Source organism: Sus scrofa, chromosome 1, assembly GCF_054392235.1.
Source record: "Sus scrofa isolate SSC_HxYL_T2T_F1_AM1 chromosome 1, Sscrofa_HxYL_maternal_Yorkshire_Landrace_v2.0, whole genome shotgun sequence".
Classification (NCBI taxonomy): domain Eukaryota; kingdom Metazoa; phylum Chordata; class Mammalia; order Artiodactyla; family Suidae; genus Sus; species Sus scrofa.
This window is the reverse complement of record NC_139383.1, coordinates 265893161-265916899: the sequence shown is the minus strand read 5'-3', so window position 1 is coordinate 265916899 and position 23739 is coordinate 265893161. Positions and strand designations below refer to the sequence as shown.

Sequence of the window (23739 nt, the reverse complement as noted above, 5' to 3'; positions counted from 1 at the left end):
GTAGCCACCAGCCCACAGCAACTCGGGATCCAAGCCGAGTCTGCAACCTACACCACAGGTCACAGCAACGCTGGATCGTTAACCCACTGAGCAAAGGCAGGGACTGAACCCGCAACCTCATGGTTCCTAGTTGGATTCGTTAACCACTGCGCCACAACGGGAACTCCTTTTCTTTTTCTTACTTTTTTTTTTTTTTAATTTGTCTTAGGGACCATTTTAATACCAATACTACACATAGGACCTGCTATGTGCAGGCACTTGACATAGATTTGCTCCTTTAACCCTCCCCCTGTGGGCCATTGTGCCGAGCAGAGAAGTGCAGGAACAGATCTTCAGGGAGGGACCAGCAGGAGTAAAGGCACAGAGGCATGGACTGGGGGGTGTCTGAGAAAAGAGGTGCTAAGGGGAACCTGGGGGCTGACTGAGAAAAGAGGTGGGGCGAGAGGGCACAGGATGGGGAAAGAGACCCTGGCTTCTCCCAGATCTCATGGATGCTGGACAAGCCCTAGAGGGACACGTAGCGCTTGGATTGGTTGCATTATCTCCAGGACCACGGAGCTGTTTGCTGTAAGGCAGATTGAGGGAGGCCAGAGCTTTCAGAGGTTGGGGAGTCCAGTGACCTGGGTGGGGCTGTGCCCTGGAGCTGCTAACCCACACTCTTTGGGGAACTTTGTTTCTGCTCAGCTTATTTTTCTCCCAGTCATTAAATCAGTATATTTAATACATAATACACGCCCAAACACATGCAAAAGCAGCAGAACCCAGACATCCTACCTTCCAAAGACAACCTTTGTTAACTCCTTTTATTTCTTAAGATATATAGTCCACACACCATGAAATTCACCCCTCCAAAGTGTACAGATCAGAGTATTACATTCATAGTACTGCACACCCCTCCCCACCATCTAACTTCACATTTCCATCACCCCCTCCCCCCAAATTTCCTAGACCTTGTAAACAATCACTCCCCATTTCTGTCTCTGTAGATTTGCCTGTTTGGAACATTTTATATCAATGAATCAGAGAATATGTGGCCTTGGGGTCTGGCTTGTTTCTCTTAGCATTATGTCGTACCGGGTATCAGTAAATTCCTTTTTCTAGCAAAATAATACTCGATTGTGCGGCTGTACCACATTTTGTTTATCCATTTGTGAGTTGATGGACCTTTGGGTTGTTTCCATCTCTTAGCACCTTGATGCAGGTTCTTTTCTTTGAACGTTTTTGCACGACTGATATTATACAGTATATACTGTTTTGCATCCCGCATTTGCAGTTGTGTTTTCCCCTGTACTTCAAAACTGCGCATAAGTACAATTTTAAGAACTGCATCTTAATACTCCATCTTCTGGCTGAATTATAATTTACCCAACCATTCTCTTGAAATCAGGCATTTAGTTGTTTCCGATTGAAATAAGATTTTAAAAGGAGCAACAAATGAGAGAAGCCTCAGAGGATCTTTCCAGAAGAGCTTAAATCGCCTCCCAGCTATCTGTGCCAGCGAACTGCTGAGCCCAGTGGGGGACAAGAATGACTTATCGCAAATTACTAAGAGACAGAGATTGGGCTGGATGGTGTCAAAACGAATCTTCTCCAGGGTGGCACAGGAGCTCTGCCAAGGGTCCAGGCTCATTTTCCCCAGACCCCCACATGTCAAGGGAGCTGTTAGTAAGTATTAGCTCATGCCCTCCACCAATTTTTTTACCTTTTTTTTTTTTAGGATTCATACTTCTTTTCCCCTTAAGAATATAGTCTCCATGTGCAATCAGGAAAGCACAGAAAATGAGCAAAGTGCTTGAAATTAAAATGGCCAGAGTTCACCACTCAAGGCAAGTCCTGTGAACATTTTGGCATATTCCTTCCCAGGCTGTGTAACACACTTGAAGACCATATTAGATGGACCGATTTTAAGATAACATGAAACAACCCGAATTCGAAAGTAAAGCATGTCCACTGTGGAAGATGTAGAAAACCCTACACTAAGCGAATACTCATGCAGCAGATTTGGCATCTGTCCTTCCAGAGCGCGATGCTTACCTGGAATATGATATGGACAAAAATAGTTCAGCAAAGTTGGGATCAGAATATTTGCTTCCCCCATCCTCCATGACATCCTTCCACTGCATAAAGACCTTTGCGAAATATTAAGATACAGAGTGGTGTTATTTGACTCCATTTGTTTTTACTTATTTATTTATTTATTTTCTTTTTAGGGCCGTACTTTTGGCATATGGAGGTTCCCTGGCTAGGGGTCTAATCAGAGCTACAGCTGCCGGCCTACACCACAGCCACAGCAATGCAGGATCCAAGCCACGTCTGCGACCTATACCACAGCCACAGCAACGCCAGACCTGAGCCGTGTCTGCAACCTACACCATAGATCACGGCAACGCTGGATCCTTAACCCACAGAGCGAGGCCAGGGAGTGAAGCCTCACCCTCATGGTTTCCTAGTCAGATTTGTTTCTGCTGCGCCACGACGGGAACTCCTTATTTATTTATTTAGGCTTTTTAGGGCCGCATCTGTGGCATATGGAAGTTCCCAGGCTAGGGGTCGAACCAAAGCTATAGCTGCAGGCCTGTGCTACAGCCACAGCAACATGGGATCAGAGCTGCGTCTGAGAACTACACCAAAGCTCATGGCAACGCCAGATACTTAACCCACTGAGCGAGGCCAGGGATTGAACTCCCATCCTCGTGGATACTAGTTGGGGTTCATTACCGCTGAGCCACAATGGGAACTCCCTTTTTCCCCCCACTTGTTTTAAAGAAGAGAAATATGGTTTTTTGTACATACTTATGTACGTAAAGAAGGTTCCTGGAAGGACGCCCAAGAAACTGTTAATGGTGGTTACTTTTTTTCAAAACATTATGTAATTTTTAGAGTTAACTCCATTTAGTTACTACAAAACACTGACTGTATTCCCCATGTGGTACAGTCTATCCTTGAGCCTATCTTATACCTAATAAGTCGTCCCTCCTATTCCCCAACCCCTATATTACCCTTCTCCCCACAGTTTGTTCTCTATAAGTCTTCTTTTTTGTTCTGTTCACTAGCTTGTTGTATTTTTTAGATTCCACGTGTAAGTGATATCGTACAGTACCTGTCTTTCTCTGTCTGACTTACTTCGCTTAGCATAATGCCTTCCAAGGCCATCCACATTGCTGCAAATGGCAAAATTTCCATCCTTTTTGATGGCTAAGTAGCATGCCATTGTATATGCGTATGCATCTGGATGTATAAATGTATATGTGTATGTGGTTACGCCTAGTGTTGGTCCTGGAGCCTCTGCCTTCAATAGCCTGGGGGCCCAAGATGTATTTTTAGGGGAAAGGAGCTTTGGGGGCGGCAAGATTTTTATAGTTTTTGTATATACCCATTTTTTACTGTTTGCCTATTTCTCCTATGTGCTTATATTGGTTTTATAATTTTTTAACGTTTAATTGGAAAAAGTCATTTTATGGCAAACATTCTATAACATTTTTTAATGACTTTACAGTATCACTGGATGGGTATGCCACATGGTGTTCGTAGACATTTAAGAGAGGGTCCAGGAGTTCCCCAGCAGCCTAGCAGTTAAGGGTCCTGCATTGTCACTGCTACGACTCAGGTCATGGCTGTGGTGTGGGTTTGATCCTTGGCCCTGAACTTCCACATGCCACAGGCATGGCCATAAAAAAGAGAGGGTCCAAGTTATTTTTGTGACTTTTTTTCATAACTGTAATGATTTCTTGGGGTTAATTCCTAAAAGTAGAGTTGCAAAGGTTTTTGCACCGTTTTGTCAAGTATTTCTTAGCAAGTCTGAACCCAGGTCCACTTCAGCTGGCAGAGTGCTAGATGCTCTGTTAATACCTCCTCCCCCAGGTGGGGTGGTGGCTGCCTTTTAGTGTTCAGTTCTCTTTAGCTAACCATGGGTGCCCCCATATTTTGAGAACCATCCATGTGGTAGGCAGGATAATGAGCCCCAAAGATGTCTACATCCTAACTCCCAGACCCTGTGAATATGTTAGGTTATAGGACAAAGGGGAGGTAAGATTACAGGTGGGATTAAGGTTGCTAATTAACTGACTTTGAGATGGGGAGATGATTCGGGGATATCCAGGTGGGCCAGTGTAATCCCAATGGGTCTTAAAAGTGGAGGAGAGACTCAGAAGAGAGAACCAGAGAGATGGCTGTATGAGAAGGATTTGGCTCCCCAAATACTGGCTTTGAATAGCTATGGGGCCACCAGCTAAGGAATGTAGGTGGCCTCTAGAAACTTGGAAAAGACAAAGCAGTGGAGTGTGTCCTAGAGCCTCCAGAAGGGAACTCAGCCCTGCTGACATTGTGGTCTTAGTCCAGTGAGACCTATGCAGAATCTTCCTTTTTCCTTCCTTCCTTCCTTCCTTCCTTCCTTCCTTCCTTCCTTCCTTCCTTCCTTCCCTCCCTCCTCTTTCTCTATCCTTCCCTTCCTTCCTTTCTTTTTTTCTTTTGCCACACCCACAGCACATGGAAGTTCCTGGGCCAGGGATCAAATCCTCACTACAGCAGCAACCCAGGCTGCTGCAGCGACAACACCAGATCCTTAACCTGCTGCACCACCCCATGCTGGATTTCTGACCTCCAGAAATTTATAAGATAATAAATGTATGTCCTTTTAAGTCACTAAGTTTGTGGTTGGTAATTTGGCATAGCAGCCATAGGGAACTAATACAGTACGGCATGTACTGTGTTCCTAGCACCTAGCATAATGCTGGCCTTTAGGTGGTACTTTGTTCTCGTCTAGATGATTCAGTATATTTACTCATTTGCCCAGTCTTGAAAGACACAAAAGGAGTTCCACAATTGCCACGTACATAACACTGGGAAACAAACCTACGGAGTTGCATTTCTGATTTGTTAGCAGTTTATTTTCTCCATAAACTGAGGGTTTAGAGCCAAAGGACTGTGTTCCTTGGGTCACGTCCTTTCTCTCCTTCACCTTAATTCTGTTATTCATTTGAAATGGGTTCCCTTGTATCTGCTGGCATTCGGTAGGGTTTCCCTGCACCTTTATTGATTTAATTTTACTTTTTGAGTAACAAACCATCAAAACTATACCAAAAAGACATACTCGGAGGGTTACTTCTCCCCCACATCCTGTCTACCCACTCCCTCTCCCCATTCCTTGCAGGACAACTAAATAAGCTCATTTCTGGCTTATGTCTGTTTCTTTTTGCAAAAATAAGCAGATATATGTATATGTTTTCTCTCTTTTCTTATACAAAACTGTAAGGTGTATGTGATATATATTGTTTTTCACTCAATTTTTAAGCAGTTAATATCCTGGAAATCACTACGTGTCAGTGCACAGAAATCTTTGTCATTCAGCTGCGTAATATTCCACCGTGTGGCTCTGCCATGCTTTCAGCCAGTCTCCTCTGCCTGCGTATGTAGACTGCCTTCATTATTTTGTAATTACAAACTGTGTTCCAGTGAGTAATTGTGTGCATATGTATTTTCTTATTTTTGGCAGTGTGTCTTCAGGGTAAATTTCTAGAAGTGGGATTTCTGCGTCAAAGGATAAATTCCCAGGTAGTTTGCTCAGGAGTGCAGTTTCACTGCATAAGTGTTGTTCCATCCTGACTCCCACCAGCTGTGTCCAAACTTACCTGACAGGTGCTGTCATGTTTTTAATTGTTTCCAATCTGATAGGTGAAAAATCTTGATACAGCTTTATTTCCACTTTCCTTATTATGAGTGAAGTTGAACATCTTTTAATATGTTTATGGACTATTTTTATGTCTTTTTATAACTTGATGTACTTTTTTTTTTTTTTTTTTTTGGTCTTTTTGTGTTTTCTAGAATTGCTCCCTCGGCATGTGGAGGTTCCCAGGCTAGGGGTCGAATCAGAGCCATAGCCACCAGCCTACACCAGAGCCACAGCAACGCAGGATCCGAGCCGCATCTGCGACCTACACCACAGGTCACGGCAACGCTGGATCCTTAACCCACTGAGCAAGGCCAGGGATCCAGCCCGCAACCTCATTGTTCCTAGTCGGATTCGTCAACCACTGCACCACGACGGGAACTCCTGATTTACCTTTTATTACCCTTTTGTTGTCTGAATTTTGGACTTTTACCCCTAAAATTTAAGAATTCTTTTTATATTAGGGCTTACTAGCTCTTTTTATCTATGGTATATATTACAAATGTTTTTTTCCTGGGTTGTCATTTTCTTTCAACTTTGCTTAGAGTTTTTTTTTTTTCAAAGTGCAAGTTTTGTATCATCATTTAGTTTAATTACCAGTTCATTCTTCTGTTGAATCTGAGGTTTCTTTAATTTTTTTATTTTTATTTTTTCTCTTTTTAGGGCCACACCCACGGCATATAGAGGTTCCCAGGCCAGAGGTCGAATTGGAGCTGTAGCCACTGGCCTACAACACAGCCACAGCAACATGGGACCCGAGCCACGTCTGCACCCTACACCACAGCTCACACCAATGCTGGATCCTTAACCTACTGAGTGAGGCCGGGGATTGAACCTTCGTCCTCACAGATACTAGCAGGATTTGTTTCTGCTGAGCCACAATGAGAATTCAGAGATCTCTTTAGAAAACCTTTTTTAGATAAAGTATTTTACCCATTTTTTATTTAAATACTTGTAAATACATTTTTCTTTTAAAATCTCTCATCAGGAGTTCCCGTCGTGTTTCAGTGGTTAATAAATCCGACCGACTAGGAACCATGAGGTTGCGGATTCTATCCCTGGCCTTGCTCTCTGGGTTAAGGATCCGGTGTTGCTGTGAGCTGTGGTGTAGGTCGAAGATGCGGCTCGGATCTCGAGTTGCTGTGGCTGTGGTATAGGCTAGCAGCTACAGCTCCAATTAGACCCATAGCTTGGGAACTTCCACATGCCACGGGTGCAGCCCTAGAAAAGGCAAAAAAGACCAAAAAAAAAAAAAAAAAAAAAAAAAAAAAGGCAAACCAAAATCTCTGATCAGCACACTGGCCCTGAACTCAATGCATGTCTGATTTATTCAATTTTTATCTCTTTCCAAATGGCTACATAGTTTTCCAAGAGCTGTATATTAAAGAGCCGATCTTTGACACAGTGATTTGCAATGCCTCCTTTATTGTACACTGCATTTCTGTGTGTCCTTGGACCTATTTCTACTCTGTTCCCTTGTCTGTCCATCTGCTCATGCGTCAGTTGCCATCCTTTCATTACAGAGGCTTTAGAGCAGGACTTAGTATTCGTTACCTCCTCCTGTGGCAGTTCTGTGTCAGGGGTGTCATGGCTATTCTTTGCATTTTGATTTTTAACTAAAAACAATGAATTCTTAATTATTACTATGTATTAATATTAACATTATTTATTATTGATTTTCAAATCTATTAAATTTCAAATCTATTAAAAATTAATAGATTCCTTTTTAGAGTAATTGTATGTTAATAAAAAAATTGACCGGGAAGTACAGAGTTCCCATATATCCCTTCTCCCCCTACACTCTCCGCACACAGTTTCCCTTATTATTAACATCTTTCATTAGGGTGGCACATTTATTGCAATGACAAGCTAATGTTGATACATTATTACTAAAAGTCATAGTTTACATTAGGGTTCACTCTTGGTGTTGTACATGCTTTGGGTTTTGACAGATATATAATGCCATGTTTACACCATTACAGTATCATGCAGAATAGTTTCTTTGTCTTTTTTTTTTTTTTTTTTTTTAGGGCCATACCCTGGGCATATGGAGGTTCCCAGGTTAGGAGTCTAGTCAGAGCTACAGCTGCCGGCCACAGCCACAGCCACAGCAACGCCAGATCCAAACCATGTCTGTGACCTACACCACAGCTCATGGCAACGCTGGATCCTTAACTCACTGAGCGAAGCCAGGGATTGAACCCGCAACCTCATGGTTCCCAGTCGGATTCGTTTCTGCTGCGCCATGAGTAGTTTAACCCCCCTAGAAATCCTCCGTGTTCTGCTTTTTCATCCCTCTCCCCCCCACCGCCCCTGCCCCCCAGCAGCCACTGATCTTTTTACTGTCGTCATACTTTTGCCTTTTCCAGAAAGTCATGTGGTTGGAATCTGCAGGATGTAACCTATTCAGATTGGCTTCTTCCACTTGGCAATACTCAGGATTCCTCCACGTGCAGTTTTATTTTTTAATGTGCCCTTTTATACCAGCTTATCTGACAAAAGCTTGTTGATGTTTTTATGGGGATAATGTTAAATTTTCAAATGAGAGAGAATTGACATCTTAATGATGCTGAATCCTTTCCAACCACAGGGCATCTCTCTCTCTCTCTCTTTCTCTCTCTGTCTCTTTGTTGAGCCCATTTTGAGTGTTTTCAGTTTTCATCACATATGTGTTGCACATTTCCTGTTAAGTTTATTCCTAGGTGTTCTCTTTCTTTTGTCGCCATTATAAATGGGCTTTCCTTTCTGATTGGCCACTCCGTGTATATGAAGCCTGTGGCCTTGAACTTGAGAATTCTGATTTTTACAAGTCTGTGGAGCAGGGCAAAGAAGGTGGGAGGGCTAGTTCCAGGCCAGCTTTACTTACTGGGACGCCTTGAACCCAAGGCATTTCTACTATACCCTCAGCCTAGTTTTCGCTCTTCCAAAATGAAGGGCTGGATAAATGTGTGCCATTTCCCAGAGTGTAATTCCAGCCAAGGCAAAATTGTGGGTTGTGTTTTTACCTCTTCGCCTTCCTTGAGATGGAAAAAATTGGATACTCTTTCCCTGCTGTGGTGTGTGGAGCTGGACTGCAAGTACCCAGCCTCCCTACATGCCCTGGCCTTGTCAAACCAGACCTTTACATAAATGGAAAATGTCTCCTGCCTGCCCACAGAAACCAGAAGGGGTAAGGGGACTGGCTTGCTTGTTTGTGTATTTGCTCATCCATTCATTTAACTGTTTCTTCACAGTTCACTGATTCTGATAGGCGCTGGTCAGGTGCCTCCGTTGTGCCATGCAAGGTGGACGCAGCCCTCTGCCCCTGAGCTCAGTGCTTATAGCCCAGCATGATCTCAAACCATGACAAGGGCTGTGGGGCTGTTCTTGGGGAACAGTCTTTTGGACAGTGCCGGTTTAGAGTGCCTTTGAGTCATCTGAGTTGACATATAGAGTAAGCAAATACAAGTCTGGGGCTCAGAATAGCTGTTGGGCTGGGTTCAAATCCTGCTCTGCTATTCGATTGCTGGGTGTCCATGGGTAAGTCACTTCACCTCTCTGAGCCTCACTACCCTCATCTATAAAACAGGTTATACCATTCCATGCCTCAGGTGGTGCTATTAAGCATAGAGCCCCATTGTACAAGGTAGCTGGCCTAAGTAAGGTGCTTAGAGTTTCAGGGCTGGGGGTTGGGGGTGGGGAGTGGCCTGCTTGGTTCAGTAGCTGTTATTCCTTCTGGCTTTGATCTTTGTGATCGCTCTGATGTGTTTGCTTGGAAGCGAGACTCCTCCGTGAAAAGAACTCAGGAGTGGCTTTGACCCAGAGTATGACCTTGGGCATGTCCTTTCTCCTCTCTGGGCCTCAGTTTTCCCATTGATGACCTGGGGCTTAGAACAGGCCTTCTTTGCGGGCCAACCATGTCCTGAATAGAATAATCAAGGACTGACTACAGATTTTCTAGTGTCAACAGGAGAAACAGGACCCATACAGGAAGTCCAAACACACCAGGTCTGCCCCTTCCATCTGTAGTGATTCTTTTTTTTTTTTGTCTTTTTTGTCTTTTTTTGTTGTTGTTGTTGTTGTTGTTGTTGTTGTTGTTGCTATTTCTTGGGCCGCTCCCATGGCATATGGAGGTTCCCAGGCTAGGGGTTGAATTGGAGCTGTAGCCACCGGCCTACGCCAGAGCCACAGCAACGCGGGATCCGAGCCGCGTCTGCAACCTACACCACAGCTCACGGCAACGCCAGATCGTTAACCCACTGAGCAAGGGCAGGGACCGAACCCGCAACCTCATGGTTCCTAGTCGGATTCGTTAACCACTGCGCCACGACGGGAACTCCCATCTGTAGTGATTCTGACTGGGTTCTTCCTTGTGGGAGCACTAAACCAGAGGGGGTGGCATGATGTGCTCCCCCAGACCCAGCCCTACCCCCAGCTTGCTTGCTCCAGGAACCTTTTTTTTTTTTTTTTGACCACACCCCCACAGCATGCAAAAGTTCCAGGGCCAAGGATTGAACTTATGCCACTTCTGTGACTCAGTGACAATGCTGAATGTTTAACCCACTGCATTCCCAGGGAACTCCTCTGGGAGCCTTCTTAGCATTTACTTTGGTATTTTGTTTTTTTTTTAAAATACAGACAAGTTTCACTGACTTCTGACCTATTGGGAAAAACTGTTTCAATACAAATGCATTGTTCACTTGTACCAAAAAAAAAAAAAAAAAGCAACAAAACAAAAATACCACAAGCCCATTAAAATTTCATACCTGACATGGAAGACTATTAAAAATTCATAATTGCAATAAAACTCTTTAATAGAGTTTGAATTTTCATGGGGTAAAGCTACAATCAGCAGAGTCCTCATTCGAAGTCACAAAATCCATTTCAGTCAAGTCTCAGGAAGGTGGTGAAGACGGGTCTGAAGTTGGCGTCTTTCGGGGGTCCTTGAACAAGGATGGATTCTTGCCTCCTGCCTTGGCACAGGGATCTAGGTGTTAGCAGGTTTCTCCCCCAACGCCCCCTAGTGAGGGAGCTCAGTGCTGCTGCCCTCTGGCCACGGGTTCTTTGGACTCATCTGTTCCCTTCGCTAGGCATGAATGGTGCACCTACTGTGTGCATAGCAGGGTGCTCGGGCTGAGCAGTCACATCAGAGGTAGAAGGATGTGCTGGGTTTTCCTCAAGGAGGACCTGATACTGGTTTGAGCAGGACCTTGGCAGGCTGGAAGAACAAAGGCCAAATCCCAGCTCTTGTCACTTCGCTTTCAGCCTCCTCATCTGCAAGACGGGATAAGAGTAGGTGCTTCGTGCACCTACTTCGTGCACGTGGTCAACATGTGTGAGTCTGTTGACGCTGAGGGCAGGGCCCAGGGAGGAGGCAGGTGGAAAGGCTGGGAGTATGGCTTTGACAGACTCAGAGGAGGCAGAATCGCAAGATTTAACTGGTGAGGGACCAAGGGGTCACTTTAAGGGTAAATGTGCTTTTCCAAAAATGCAGCTAACCTTTACTGATCACTTACTATATGCTGGATACTGGTTTACTTTCTTTTTATATGTCCATTCAATAACTATTCATTGAGCACCTACCATGCTGTTTTAGGTGCCAGCAAGACAGTGGAGAGTGTTTTAACTCATTTAGTCTTAAGACCTAGGAGCTAGGCTCTGCTACTTTCCCCATTTTCCGGAGAAGGAAACTGAGGCACAGAGAGGGTAGGGAAATTACCGAAGGTCACACAGAGAGGAGGTGGCAGAGCCTGGAATTAGAGCCCAGAGGGAGGCCCCTGGGTCTGTGCTCATACCACACACCAGATATGGGCACTGGCCATTTAGTCCATGCAGCACTCTAGCGGATGGTGGGCTCATTCCTGTTCTGGGGGAAGAAAGGCTTAGAGCAGTAACATTATTCTCCCCAGGTCTCCTGGGGAATAAGAGGGAACCATTACCAAGGCTGGCTCATGCCCAAGCCTGCAGAGCTATTTTCGCTGCTCCAAGGCCCTCAGACCCAGGGGAAGTAAATTCCTGCTTCCTGATGGTTGGTTGGCCAAGTTCAGGGGGAATCAGTGTCCTGTCCTTGTTGAAGTCCCTTCCTGCTCTCCTTGGAGCATCCCGAACCCAAGCCTGTCACGCGATGGGCTCTGAATGATGGAGGAGTCTTTCCTCTGCCTTAAAATGAAGGGCATCCTGCCGTCCACCCTCCACTCCTCCGTCGCTGGTGATGAATAGGACGCCCGTGGTGACAAATAAAATAAAGCCTCCTTTATTTGTTTATCCTTCCACGTCCTCCCCATCGGCGCCTGTCTGCAAGCTGAGCAATATTAGACACTCGATCATACGCGGCGTCTGTCTCTCCCTTCTCTAGGGGGTCAGGTCCTGACAGCTCTGGGCGGGTGGGTGTTTTCTAGGTTAATCAGCCTCAAGGTATAGGCTTTGCTGTGGGCTTACTCTGCAGCCCCAGACATGTCCCCATGCTGCCTGGGCCTCCGTCTCCCCATCTGTAGGGGACCTTGGAGAGGTGATTCGGAGATGCTCCCTGCGTCTTTGCCTCTTTACTTTTGTCTTGCTTACCCCGATGTCGTCTAACTTGGAGCTAGCTTCCTTGGGAAGGAGAGAGTAACATTTCAACGAATAAACACGTAGAGCTCTTAGTTGGGAATTTGTTTTCCGGGGATGAGGGGGGTGGGGTGGCATCGAGGGACGAGCCAAAGACCTTTAAATGTGCCACCTCCAACTTGACATCCCACAAAGGAGAAGGGGAAGTGGGTGGAAGTGAACCCTGGAGAGGAGGGAGGGGTCTTGCCACCCTTCACCATTTAGTAAATGCCTCCTGTGTGCCAGGCGCCATACAGGATAAAGGTGGCGCAGGGTCGGGGGATAGCCTGGGAGAAACTGGGCTCAAATGCCAGCTCACTGTTCACGCGTGACCATGACCTTGAGCAAGTGGACATATAAACCTGTCCCTGCTATTTGGAAGTGAAGCGAATGAAAAACCCTCAAAAGCCTCTCATGTGAGAGGCTCTGTGCCGACTGGTCCCACTTGCTTCTCAGTGACCTGGGAACTGCAGGCGGTCCCATGCACGTTTTGCAGACAAGGATGTTGACTTGGAATGTACCTGAGCTGTGCAGGGCTGCTCAGCCACTCTGTCACAGTTGTCCAGCTTCAGAACAACGGACATCTTTTCGCTGCACCATAGGGACCTGACTCCACAGCCTGGGGCTGCTATGACGAGCAGGGGGACGCTGGGTTTATTTGCAAGTGGCTTGTGACCTCTAAATGATAGTGAGCTTGCAGATGCCGCTTCTGACAGGGCTCCTGGATCTCAGGAAACTTTCCAACAAGTAGAGGGAATGAGAGAGAGCAAGACCCAGAAATGGGAGTCCCTCAGACCACCTCCGATGCTGCAGAGGGCTGTGCGGAGACCCCAAAGCCAGCCTTGTCTACAGCTTTGGTGGGGAAAATGGACTCATGTACCCCCATTAAGCTGCAGTTTCCAGAGTTTGATTCGTACTTCACTCCTGCTTGCCAGGTGGATCACACATGAACCCCACGCTGACAGCCACCAACCTGGTAGGGAGTTATTCAGCAGACACGAGGGCGAAGTGCGATTAGCAAAGCAAACCTCTGATTTCGTGGATGCTTACGAGGAGGCTGCAGCAAGTGACGTGCTGGTGATTCACAGGACTTCAGAAATTACAGGTGCCCAGCGCAGGGCGAGGGAGAGGAACTGAAGTTTGGAAACCACAGCACTAAATCAGCACCCCCTTTTTCCAAGAACCAGTCCCCAGAGGCTACTGACACCCATGTCCCAGGGTTGCCAGATTAAGCTAATAAAAAATACAGGCCACCTGTTTAAATTTGAGTTCCAGTGGAACAGTGAATACTCTGCGGTGTACGTACGTCCCATGCAATGTTTGAGCCATTCCCCTTTCCCCAGTCTCGCCGTGGGAGGCCAGGTAGGTGCTCGTGGGGTTAAGTTGCTTCCCTCCAGCCTAGACCTATAGGGAACAGCTTGCTCACAAGAGGATGCCCTTGCCAAGCTGGTCTCTCGGACGCTACCTCCTTTAATTAAACTGCTGGGATGAAATAAAGGTGTGGGAAAGATTAAAATTGATTCTCTTAGCTTAACAAAAGCCAAAGCTACTGAAAGAGATACTTTCAAAAACAGAGCACTTGAGCGGATGAAAAGTACAGCCTGGCTCCAGCTCAGAGCTGTTCGGGGGCCGCTGGGGAGGGCAGCGGAGAGGGAGAGGGCTCGTGTTGGGCAGAAGAGAGGTGGAGAGGAGAGGTGGAGCTGCTACTCAGGGAGCCTGGTTAGTGATGTGGGCGCCTGTGGGCCGGTCCTTGCTCTGCAAGCCCCACTCCGCTCTCAATAAGGTCCCAGTGGCAGGCTGTGGAAGCTCTCCTTCCACCCAGCTCTGCTTCTCAGCATCAGGGCACACCAGCTGGGAGAGCGGCACAGCGGGAAGTGGTGAAACCCACGCTGCCGTGCATAAGCACTTATTGAGCGCTTGCTGTGCAAGACGCCCCGAATCAGGTATTGGGTCTCACCTCAAGTTCTTTACAAGGAGACCAGCAGGGGCTGCCTGAGTTCTCAGGGACTCCAGTTTCTCAACCAGGGAACTCAAAGATGCAGAAAGAGAGAAAATTGTAGCTATTGCTGGTGGCATTGGGAGACAGATAGATGCTGATGATCCCAGAAATTTGGAGGACAACCCTGGGCTAGGATCTCTTTTGTATACCCGAGAAAACTAAAGGACAAAAGCTGACTAGGAGGTTCTCTTGAGCTCATGTGGCATGAAAGTAGCAGAGCCAGAATTTGGACCTGAGTCTGATGATGATCTTTGAGCCCCTTCACAATAGCATTAGGCTGCCTCCTGGATTGTAGGGGTTGTTGAGGTTTTTAAGCTGGGAAGGATATCATAAGAGCAAAAAGTCCAGGAAACGTTAATCTAGTGCTAGGTCTGAGGTCAGTTTAAAGGGTGCAAGCTCAGGAACCCAGGTGTGAGTAGGTGGGGACCCAGGTTAGTATGGGGGCTGACGGGGGTGAGACCTGGTGAAGGATCTCCTTGGGGGGATAAAGGCAGAGTTGAGATGGGAGTGGGTTTTCAGAGCTGGATGCTCCAGGCAGGGGTAGGGAGGAATGGCAGGATGGTGGCGGGTGCTGGATTTGAAGCGTGACTGCAGCCCAATAGTAGGAGGCACTGGACCTTGGGGCCTGACCTGACTTTACACCCTAGCTGTCTGCTTCACTCGCTCTGTGACCACAAACTTGCAACCTCTTGGAGCCTCTGTCTTCTCTCTGTAAGATTCAGAGCATTGCTACCCTACTTGGCAGGATGTTGAGGATATGAAATAAGGAAAACCCTGTAAAGGGATAAACAAGGTACTTGGCATACAGTCAGCATCTGATAAAAAAAAAAAATTGGGGACTTCAAGCTGGTGTCATGCATTGGTTCCCACTGAGCTGCAGCAGAGGGTCCTGGAGCTACGAATGGGGGGAGGGGAATGACTTCTCATTCATTTGAATTTTTATTGCATTCCCACTGTGTGCTGGACCCTGGGGACATGGTGTGGAGAGGCTGATGGGAAAACCCAATTGTAGCACAAGACAGAGCCCGCTGAGCAGCATGAGAGCCAGAGGTGATCTGTCTTGCTTGGTGTGGTGTCCCAGCACAGAGCCTGACACATAGTGGGTGTGCATAAAAGTCCTTGAATGGGGTCGTGGAGGCGAAGATGCTGTGGGCCTTCTCTGAGCACATCAGCGCTGGTGCTGAGGGGAGATGGAGAATCTGAATTTATAAGCACTTTCGTTTCTGGAAACTCCCCGGCTGCTGGTGAGGGGTTAAAGACAAGACAGGAAACTGGGGACCAGGGTTTCAGTTCTCAGCCTTATCACCACATCTTCTGTTCTCCTCTTTTTCTTCCAAATTCCCCTTTGGCTCATCTTTTCCAAATTCTGCTTTGAAAAATGCTGCAAAACGCCCCTGGGGTGGGGGGTGACCCTGAGCCATCAGCAGGCTGAGATTCAGGGGAGGAGGAAGAGCAGCCCGGAATAGGTGGCATTATGGGGCTGCCCTTCAAAGCCACGGTGGGTGTGACCCTGCCCAGCCCCTTCCAGTCGCCCCCGTGTGAATGGAGGAAAAGCAGTGAACCCTCTGAGTTTATTTATTTTTTATTTTTATCTTTTAAAATTTATTTTTTATTGTTATTTCCCCCAACAGGCTTTTTTTTCCCCACTGTATGGCATGGGGACCCAGTTACATATACACGTGTACATAATTTTTTCTCCCATTATCGTGCTGCGTTGTAAGTATCTAGACATAGTTCTCAGTGCTATACAGCAGGATCTCATTGTTACTCCATTCCAAAAGCAATAGTTTGCATCCGTTACCCCAAGGTCCCAATCCCTCCTACTCCCTCTCCCTCCCCCCGGGAAACCACAGGTCTATTCTCCAAGTCCATGATTTTCTTTTCTGTGGAAAGGTTCATTTGTGCTGTATATTAGATACCAGATATGAGTGATATCATATGGTATTTGTCTTTCTCTTTCTGACTTACTTCACTCAGGATGAGAGTCTCTAGTTCCATCCATGTTGCTGCAAATGGTATTATGTCACTCTTTTTTATGGCTGAGTAGTATTCCATTGTGTGTATATACCACATCTTCCTAATCCAATCGTCTGTTAAAGGACATGTGGGTTGTGTCCATGTCTTGGCTATTGTGAATAGAGCTGCAATGTGCAAATCAAAACTACCAAGAGATACCACCTCACACCAGTCAAAATGGCCATCACTAATAGGTCCACAAATAATAAGTGCTGGAGGGAGTGTGGAGAAAAGGGAACCTTCCTGCACTGTTGGTGGAAATGGAAGCTGGTACAACCACTATGGAGAACAGTATGGAGGTACCTTAGAAATCTATACATAGAACTACCACATGACCCAGCCATTCCACTCTTGGGCATATATCTGGACAAAACTTTCCTTAAAAAAGACACATGCACCCACACGAACCCTCTGAGTTTAAACGAGCTGCATGTCCTTCCAGCGCACCCAGCTCGCACTGCAGCAGCTTCCCCGCCAGCCTCTTCTATTTTGTCACATATTTATGTTTAGTGGAAGATTAGGTTTTTTCTGCTCTATTTTTTTAATCCCTTCATTAAAAAATATGTTCTTACATTACAAGATAAAACTGCCTTCTTGTAAGAATCCAAGCAATATATTATTCCTTTAATGGGGGGCTAGTTTTCTCATTTACTACTTTTTTCTTGAGTAAATTAAAATGATGTTTACACTTTAAGGTAATATAAGAATGCATGCTTGAGGTAAAGATTTTAACAGTGTGGAAGTATAAAGGGAAAATAATGGAAATGTGCCTCTTGCTTCATCCTACCCCCGATTCCATGGACCTCCAGGCCACTGAGATGGCTTTTGTTTTGTAGATAAGGGGACCCTTTGGAATCATAGACCCACCTCTCAAAGCCATTGCTAAGTCCAGTGACAAGAGCTGAGAATCAGGATTGGATGTTGATTCTGCCATTGATTTGCTGTGTGACCCTCAGGCATTCACATAACCTCTCTGAACCTCGGTGACCTTGACAGGCCAGCCAGGAGGAGACCTGGGGTCAGGGATCGGAAGCCCCTGGCATAAGTTAGTGTCTTACACACAGCCCAGGAGACCGTGTTGTCTCGTGATGTTGGCAGGTTGGGGACCAGATTCTGGAGGTGAATGGACGGAGCTTTCTCAACATCCTGCATGACGAGGCGGTCAGACTGCTCAAGTCATCTCAGCATCTCATCCTGACAGTAAAGGACGTCGGCAAGCTGCCCCACGCGCGCACCACTGTGGACGAGACCAAGTGGATTGCCAGTTCCCGGATCGGGGACACCGCCTCGAACTCATCAGGGTCTGGCCACACTGCACGCTCTCTCTGAACCCTGGGACCCTGGGGGCCATTTCTGAAAGCCAGTAGTGGTCCATCCCCTCTCTCCACCATGCCCCACGCCCTGATCTGTGAAGATCACACCAGTTCTCAGAGCCTGTGGTGCCAGTCCCAGGGTCCCTTCCATTTGTGGGGCGTGACCTTGGGCACATCCCTTCTCTCCTGGCCTCCGGCTCCCTTGGAAAGCTGAACCAATCCAGCTCTCTTGTTTTTTATATGTCCTCTGACACATCGTATAGCTTCCTTTTTGCCCTTAGATGCTTTGTTGAAAAGTGGGAATCATAACTCTGATCCCCTCCAGGATCTGTGGACGAGTGTCCCATGAGTTAGTCACTTGAGTCACAGAAGGAGACGTGGTTGCCGGATGGCTGCGTGTTGCTAATAACGCGGTGTCACCTTTGCATTTCTGTGAGAAGTCTCAGACTGCCAGGCGGTCCCTTGTCTCTCGCCTTTTCTCCCTTTTGTCCTTCCTTCCTCTCTTCCTTTTGCCTGCACAGTATTATAATTTTTAAAAGTTAGTTGCCAACATTTAGAAGGACATTGGTTTCTCATAAGAAACTGGATTTCTGGCTGCTTTTTAAAAATGAGGGAATCTGGCAGCTTGAGCCCACATTTTTTACACGAAAACAGACTGAAGCCGAGCCGCACCTTCAGGTTGCATCCCAGCCTCTCCAGTTCCCCCCGACTCCCTCCCAAGCGTTGTCTGACCCTGAGGCCACATGTCACATGCCATTTGTCTCTCCTCTCCTTGTTACCCACCTGGCCCTGTCAGTTGGGAATAACTCAAGCGTCCTGCTTGCGAGGTTTTAGAAGAGCCCTCTACCGGGTTGGTCAGGAGGCCAGGAGCCACCCAGCTGTCCAGGGGTTGATGTTCCCTTGAATGGCCACGGCGAGGGCGGGCCATGCTTCCGCCAAAGCTTTGCTCATCCTGCTGCAAATCAGCCGATCCTTTGCCCGTGCCTGTTTGCATGGCTCAGTCATGAGGCTGAACACGCTCGTCTTTCTTCACAGGTTTCCCGGGGACCTCACAGCTGAAGGGACCAACAAGGTAGGCTGCTTCCCGTCTCCTCAGCTTCTTCCTGGCCCTCCGTGTGGGGGGCTCTGGGCCTGGCAGGATGGTCTGATCTCATTCCGTTTGGGAACCCCACTGACCTCCACCGATGTACACGTGTGTGGGTGCCGCCAGGTTCCAGGCACCACCTTGGATACCAGGGTTAATGGCATGCACAGAATAGACCAGGTCCCCACGCTGGTGGAGGTTACACCCTGTGAAGGAGACGCACATAAAACAAACCTACACACATACCTAATCACAAAAGATGTTCAGTGCCATCAAAGAAAGGTGCTGGGTCTTATGAGAGAGAAAATGACAGATGAGGCGCCTAGTGCAGGGATGGAGGGAGAGGACAAAGGCTCTGAGGAGGTGACACGGTGTTTGTGCTGCAAACCGAGCGTGAAGTAGAAGTTAGTGACGTCAGGAGTTCCTGTCGTGGCTCAGTGGTTAATGAACCTGACTCGTATCCATGAGGTCGGAAGGTTCCATCTCTGGCCTTGCTCAGTGGGTTAAGGATCCGGCGTTGCTGTGAGCTGTCATATGGGTCGCAGACATGGCTCGGATCCTGCCTTGCTGTGGCTGTGGCGTAGGCCGGCATCTACAGCTCCGATTGGACCCCAAGCCTGGGAACCTCCATATGCTCAGCTGAGAACCTAAAAAGACAAAAGACCAAAAAAAAAAAAAATTTACTGATGTCAAAGTCTGGCAGGAGCAGAGGGGGGATGGTGTAGTCAGAGGGCACAGTGTGTGCCAGAGCCCTGAGGCGGGCCCCAGGCATGGCCCGTGGGGGTAGCCAGAGCACACGAAGCTTTGTGGGCTGCTTAAGAGGTTTGGCTGCTAACCTCAAAAGATGGGATGCTGTTGAAGGGCTTTAAACAGGGGCAAAGATGGGGAGATGGGTGTTTGCACAACGTAGGTGACAGGGGGAGGCAGAGGGGGATAAGGAGGGAGAATCGGTGACATTTTCAACACAGCTGATGGTGGTAGAGGCAGTGGCCAGGAGGGGTGGAGTGTGTGTGTGGGCATATTCTAGGTTTCAGAAATAAAATCACTATTATCCCCAATTTACCAAGAGATATACTGCAACCTAGAGAGTAAACTGGGAACTGTTATGCTGTTTCTTGCCTCTGAGTGGTCACGAGGCTCTCTGATGAGATAACATCTGTACAAGTGCTACGTGAGCTGTAAAACCACTTTGCAGCTGCACAAGGCCACAGGCTCTGAGAACACAGCAGTAACATCTGCAGGTGTACTGTGTGGCCAGGACCTCAGGGGCCCACCCCATCCCTCTGCAGGGTGGTCGATGGCTCTGCGTGGCCGTTGGCCTCCAGAGCAGCTCCGAATGCTCAGGCCTCTGTCTTGCTGTCTTTCAGCTGGGCTTTTACAAGGGGCCAGTTGGCTCCCAGGTGACCCTGAGCAGCCTGGGGAACCAGACGCGGGTGCTGCTGGAGGAGCAGGCGCGGCACCTGCTGAACGAGCAGGAGCGGGCCACCATGGCCTACTACCTGGAGGAGTACCGCGGGGGCAGTGTGTCCGTGGAGGCCCTCGTCATGGCCCTGTTCGAGCTGCTCAACACGCACGCCAAGGTGACCTGCGCTGCCTGGGCCAGGCGGGGCTGGGGGGCTGGCTTCGGCTCCTAGGGGCTCTGCCTCCTTCCCTGTCTCCCTCTGTCCCCTCCTTTATTGAGAACCCACAGGAATCAGGCCCAAACTCAACTCTAGGCAGAGACCAGAGACCAAGACAGCCTCTCTCTGCCCCACCCCCCCACCCCTGCCCTGGGGAAGCTCATAGACTCCTGGGAAAAGTCCCCTGTGACTGGAGCCCTAACATAGCGGGCCCATGCAGAGGGTGCATGGAGTCGTCTGGATGGCTCTTTATAGAGCGATGCCCGGGACCCATCCCAGACCGGCTCACTGCACACATCTGTGGACAGGAGCCAGCCACCAGTAATTTTTATGAGGCCCACCCCCCCGCCAAGGGACTGTGTCATGCTGTCCCCTTTGGGAACTCCGCTCTGGTGGAAGTCTGTCTGCGGTTCAGAAGCTGCACCAAGGAAGAAATGGAGAAACCTACTGGGAGTGGTTCCATTTGGGAGGCCTTAGCGGGAATGCGGTTTGGAGAGGCACAGGCAAGAGGGACAGGGAAGGGCTTCCCGTCTGGGGACTGGCAGCCATGCATTCAGGCTGAGATGCAGGGCAGGAAGAGGTGAGAAGAAAGCAGGGGTCAGATGATGCTGGGCCTGGAGTCCAGGTGAAGGGATTTGGACTTCGTCCTAGGACAGTGGGGAGCCGCAGAGGGTTAAGGAGAGAGGCTAGTGGTCAACCTTGCATGAAGGCTATGTTGGGTAGCAAAGGGCCATGCACCTGCTGGGGAGCTCCCTGCTGAGCGCCCCGCTTTCCCCGCCTCCAGTTCTCACTCCTCTCTGAGGTGAGAGGCACCATCTCTCCGCAAGACCTGGACCGCTTCGACCACCTGGTGCTGAGGCGCGAGATCGAGTCGATGAAGGCGCGGCAGCCCCCAGGCCCTGTAGCTGGAGACACCTACTCCATGGTCTCCTACAGCGACACGGGCTCGTCCACAGGCAGCCACGGCACCTCCACCACCGTCAGCTCGGCCAGGGTGAGCTGCCCCATCCCTGGCTTGATGGCCAGCAGGGGAGTTTAGATGCTAGTTTGGGCATGAGACACCACCCGGGTTCGAATCCCAGTCATGGGATTCTGTGCTGGGACTCGACCCCTTGCCAGTCTGTGCCTTACCTTTCTGAGCCCCAGTTTCTTCACCTGTAAAGCCCTTGTGTTGGGTGCCTGCCATGTGCTCTAGGACCGAAACTGGTGAACAAGACAGATGGGGCCCTGCCTTGAGGGCTCACAATCAGAAAGGGATGTGGCTGGGGGAGAAAGGTGAAAAACACAGGTAATGAGACCCAGAAAAAAATAACGCCAGTCCTTGGGAGGATCCCAGAGAGACCACGAGAACCTTCGTGGTCAGGAGACACACCCTCCTGATTCTCTGTAGCCTCCAGAGCCTGGCCTATCTTTCTCCCAGACTCTTCAGCCCCCAGAATAGCATCTGGTCCTTCTCACGGTGTGGCTGTACCCCCAGGATGCTCAGAGGCAGATTAACCCCTGGAAGCCTTTGCAAGGAGAGGGCAGAGGAAATGCCTGGTTACCCCTCAGGGGAAACAGCCAGTGACTAAGGTCTGTGCAGCGGGAAGAGCCGGGGCCGGAGGTCAGGAGAGTCAGCTGGGCTCCCTCCTCTCCTTTTCTGTCTGTCTGTCCTTCAGCACCTCTCTTCCCTGGAAAGGGAGGGGGGGAGTCACGTTTCTTAAGCACTGTTACTCCCAGACACCGAACCGGGAGCTCCACAGGTGGAATCTACATTAGGCAGTGTGCGCTGTCCTGTTGGAGGAGCAGGCCTGAGGGTGCAGTGGTGCCCACCTGCAGACCAGGTGGTTTGTGGGCACAGGTGAGCTTGCAGCCACCAGGAAACAGCCTTGGAGTATGTGCACCTTGCCTTTGGAGATGCCAACTCCCAGAGTGGCTTTTTTTTTTTTTTTTTTTTTTTTTTTTAAGCTCTGGGATCTGAGTTTCTGGGGGAACTTTTGCTCCTCTACCTTTTTTTTTTCTTGCACATATTTTTGTAAATTAAAGTATAGTTGATTTACAATGTTGTGCCAATTTCTGCCATACAGCAAAGTGACCGAGTCGTGCATATACACATATATTCTTTTTCTCCCATTATCTTCCATCGTGTTACTCCTCTACCTTCTATTCCTAACATCCCGAGGCCTCTTCATCCCCAAGGGTCCTCGTCCTTCCTGGGGTGTCCCAGGAAGCTGCCGCACATTCCTCTAGGCTCTGGATGCGGCTGCAGCGGAGGTGAGGTCATGCTTCAGGGCAAGCAAATCACTTCTGGGGCAGGGAAGAGGCTGTCCCCTGCCCAGGGCTGCAAGTTTGCCTTTGATGTGGCACACAGGTGACAAGCTGGCGTTAGGCTGTAGGGCCCTGGCTCAAAGATTATTTTCTCTCTGTGTCTGGCTCCACAGAGACTGGCCTTGATAATGTCCACGTGGGACTTCAGGAGCCATGGGTCACTGCTCTAATACCTGGGGGGCTGCAGACTGTAATTCTGAGATAGTCCCTTTAGAATCGGGGATAAGAGATCCATCTAGTGGGAGGGGTGGAGTGTGTTCTAACCTGAGAGGCCAGAGGTTTAGGTTTAAGCCGAGCTTCTCTGGGCCTCAGTTTCCCTGTGGGTAAAATGGCCTGAGGTTGCAGGTAGCTCTGGCCACAGCAACCAGAAGCCGTGGTGGCAGGTCAGGCTGCAGGACTAGGAGGAATTAGGGTCATTCTCAGACCCAAGAAGGGCAGGAGTCCCAGCCCTGGCTCAGCGCTGGCCTCCAGTGACCGTGTCCCAGCCCCGGGGTCTCTCCTGTACCTGGGAAGCGCTTCCCCTGGCCATCTGGGCTCCAGCTGTGGCAGTTGGCCCCACCTCACTAGAGACACCCTCTCTATAGACTGGGGTGCCTTGGGGAAGGCAGACTTCAGAAAGGCCATGAGATGATTCTGAGCAGGGAGTTGGGGGGCAGATGGAAGCAGTCTCCCAGCTTCTGGGTGTGAATAGCTGTGAGCGTCTGAGACCCAGCAGCTAGCAGGTGCATGTCAGATCAGGCCTAACCAAGAGCAGGGTGAGCTCTGGAGGTGGGGGCTAAGAGAACGCGGTGCAGACAGGAGAGGCAGCGTGGGAGGAAGGCCACCTCACTCCGCAGGGCCTCGGTTTGCCGGCCCCGGGGGGCCCCCTGCTGTATCCAGGGCCTTGCTGGCACTTGGTAGCTTCTGGAAAGCACTGGGCTGAGGATCTGCCACTCCCCCTCCAAACTTCCTCCCACCCTGGGCGCCCTCCATGTGCACAGCCCAGGGGCCCAGTTCGCAGACGCCGAGCTTTTCTGCCACCACGGGACCTGGGCCTCCCCGAAATCTGTGTCTCCCCTGATGGAGGCTTCTGAACAGGGGGCGCCTTTCAGTAGCAGGTGTGAGCTTGGACAAGTCACTTCCCTTAGCTGAGCCTCAGCTTTCCCATCTGCCACATGGGAAAGATGATCCCA

The 23739-nt window shown here is 48.9% G+C and overlaps 1 protein-coding gene across 7 annotated transcripts in view; it reads left to right on the top strand.

Annotated features, from left to right (window-relative positions):
• WHRN (whirlin) overlaps positions 1–23739 on the top strand; it is an 85936-nt gene that overhangs the window by 45771 nt on the left and 16426 nt on the right. For all 7 annotated transcript variants that reach the window (XM_085019361.1, XM_085019359.1, XM_021068016.2 and 4 more), the window contains 4 exons: positions 17343–17545; positions 18593–18629; positions 20009–20221; positions 21045–21254. In XM_085019361.1, coding sequence (XP_084875487.1) covers positions 17343–17545; positions 18593–18629; positions 20009–20221; positions 21045–21254 — 663 coding nt within the window. The remainder of the gene's footprint in view (positions 1–17342; positions 17546–18592; positions 18630–20008; positions 20222–21044; positions 21255–23739) is intronic.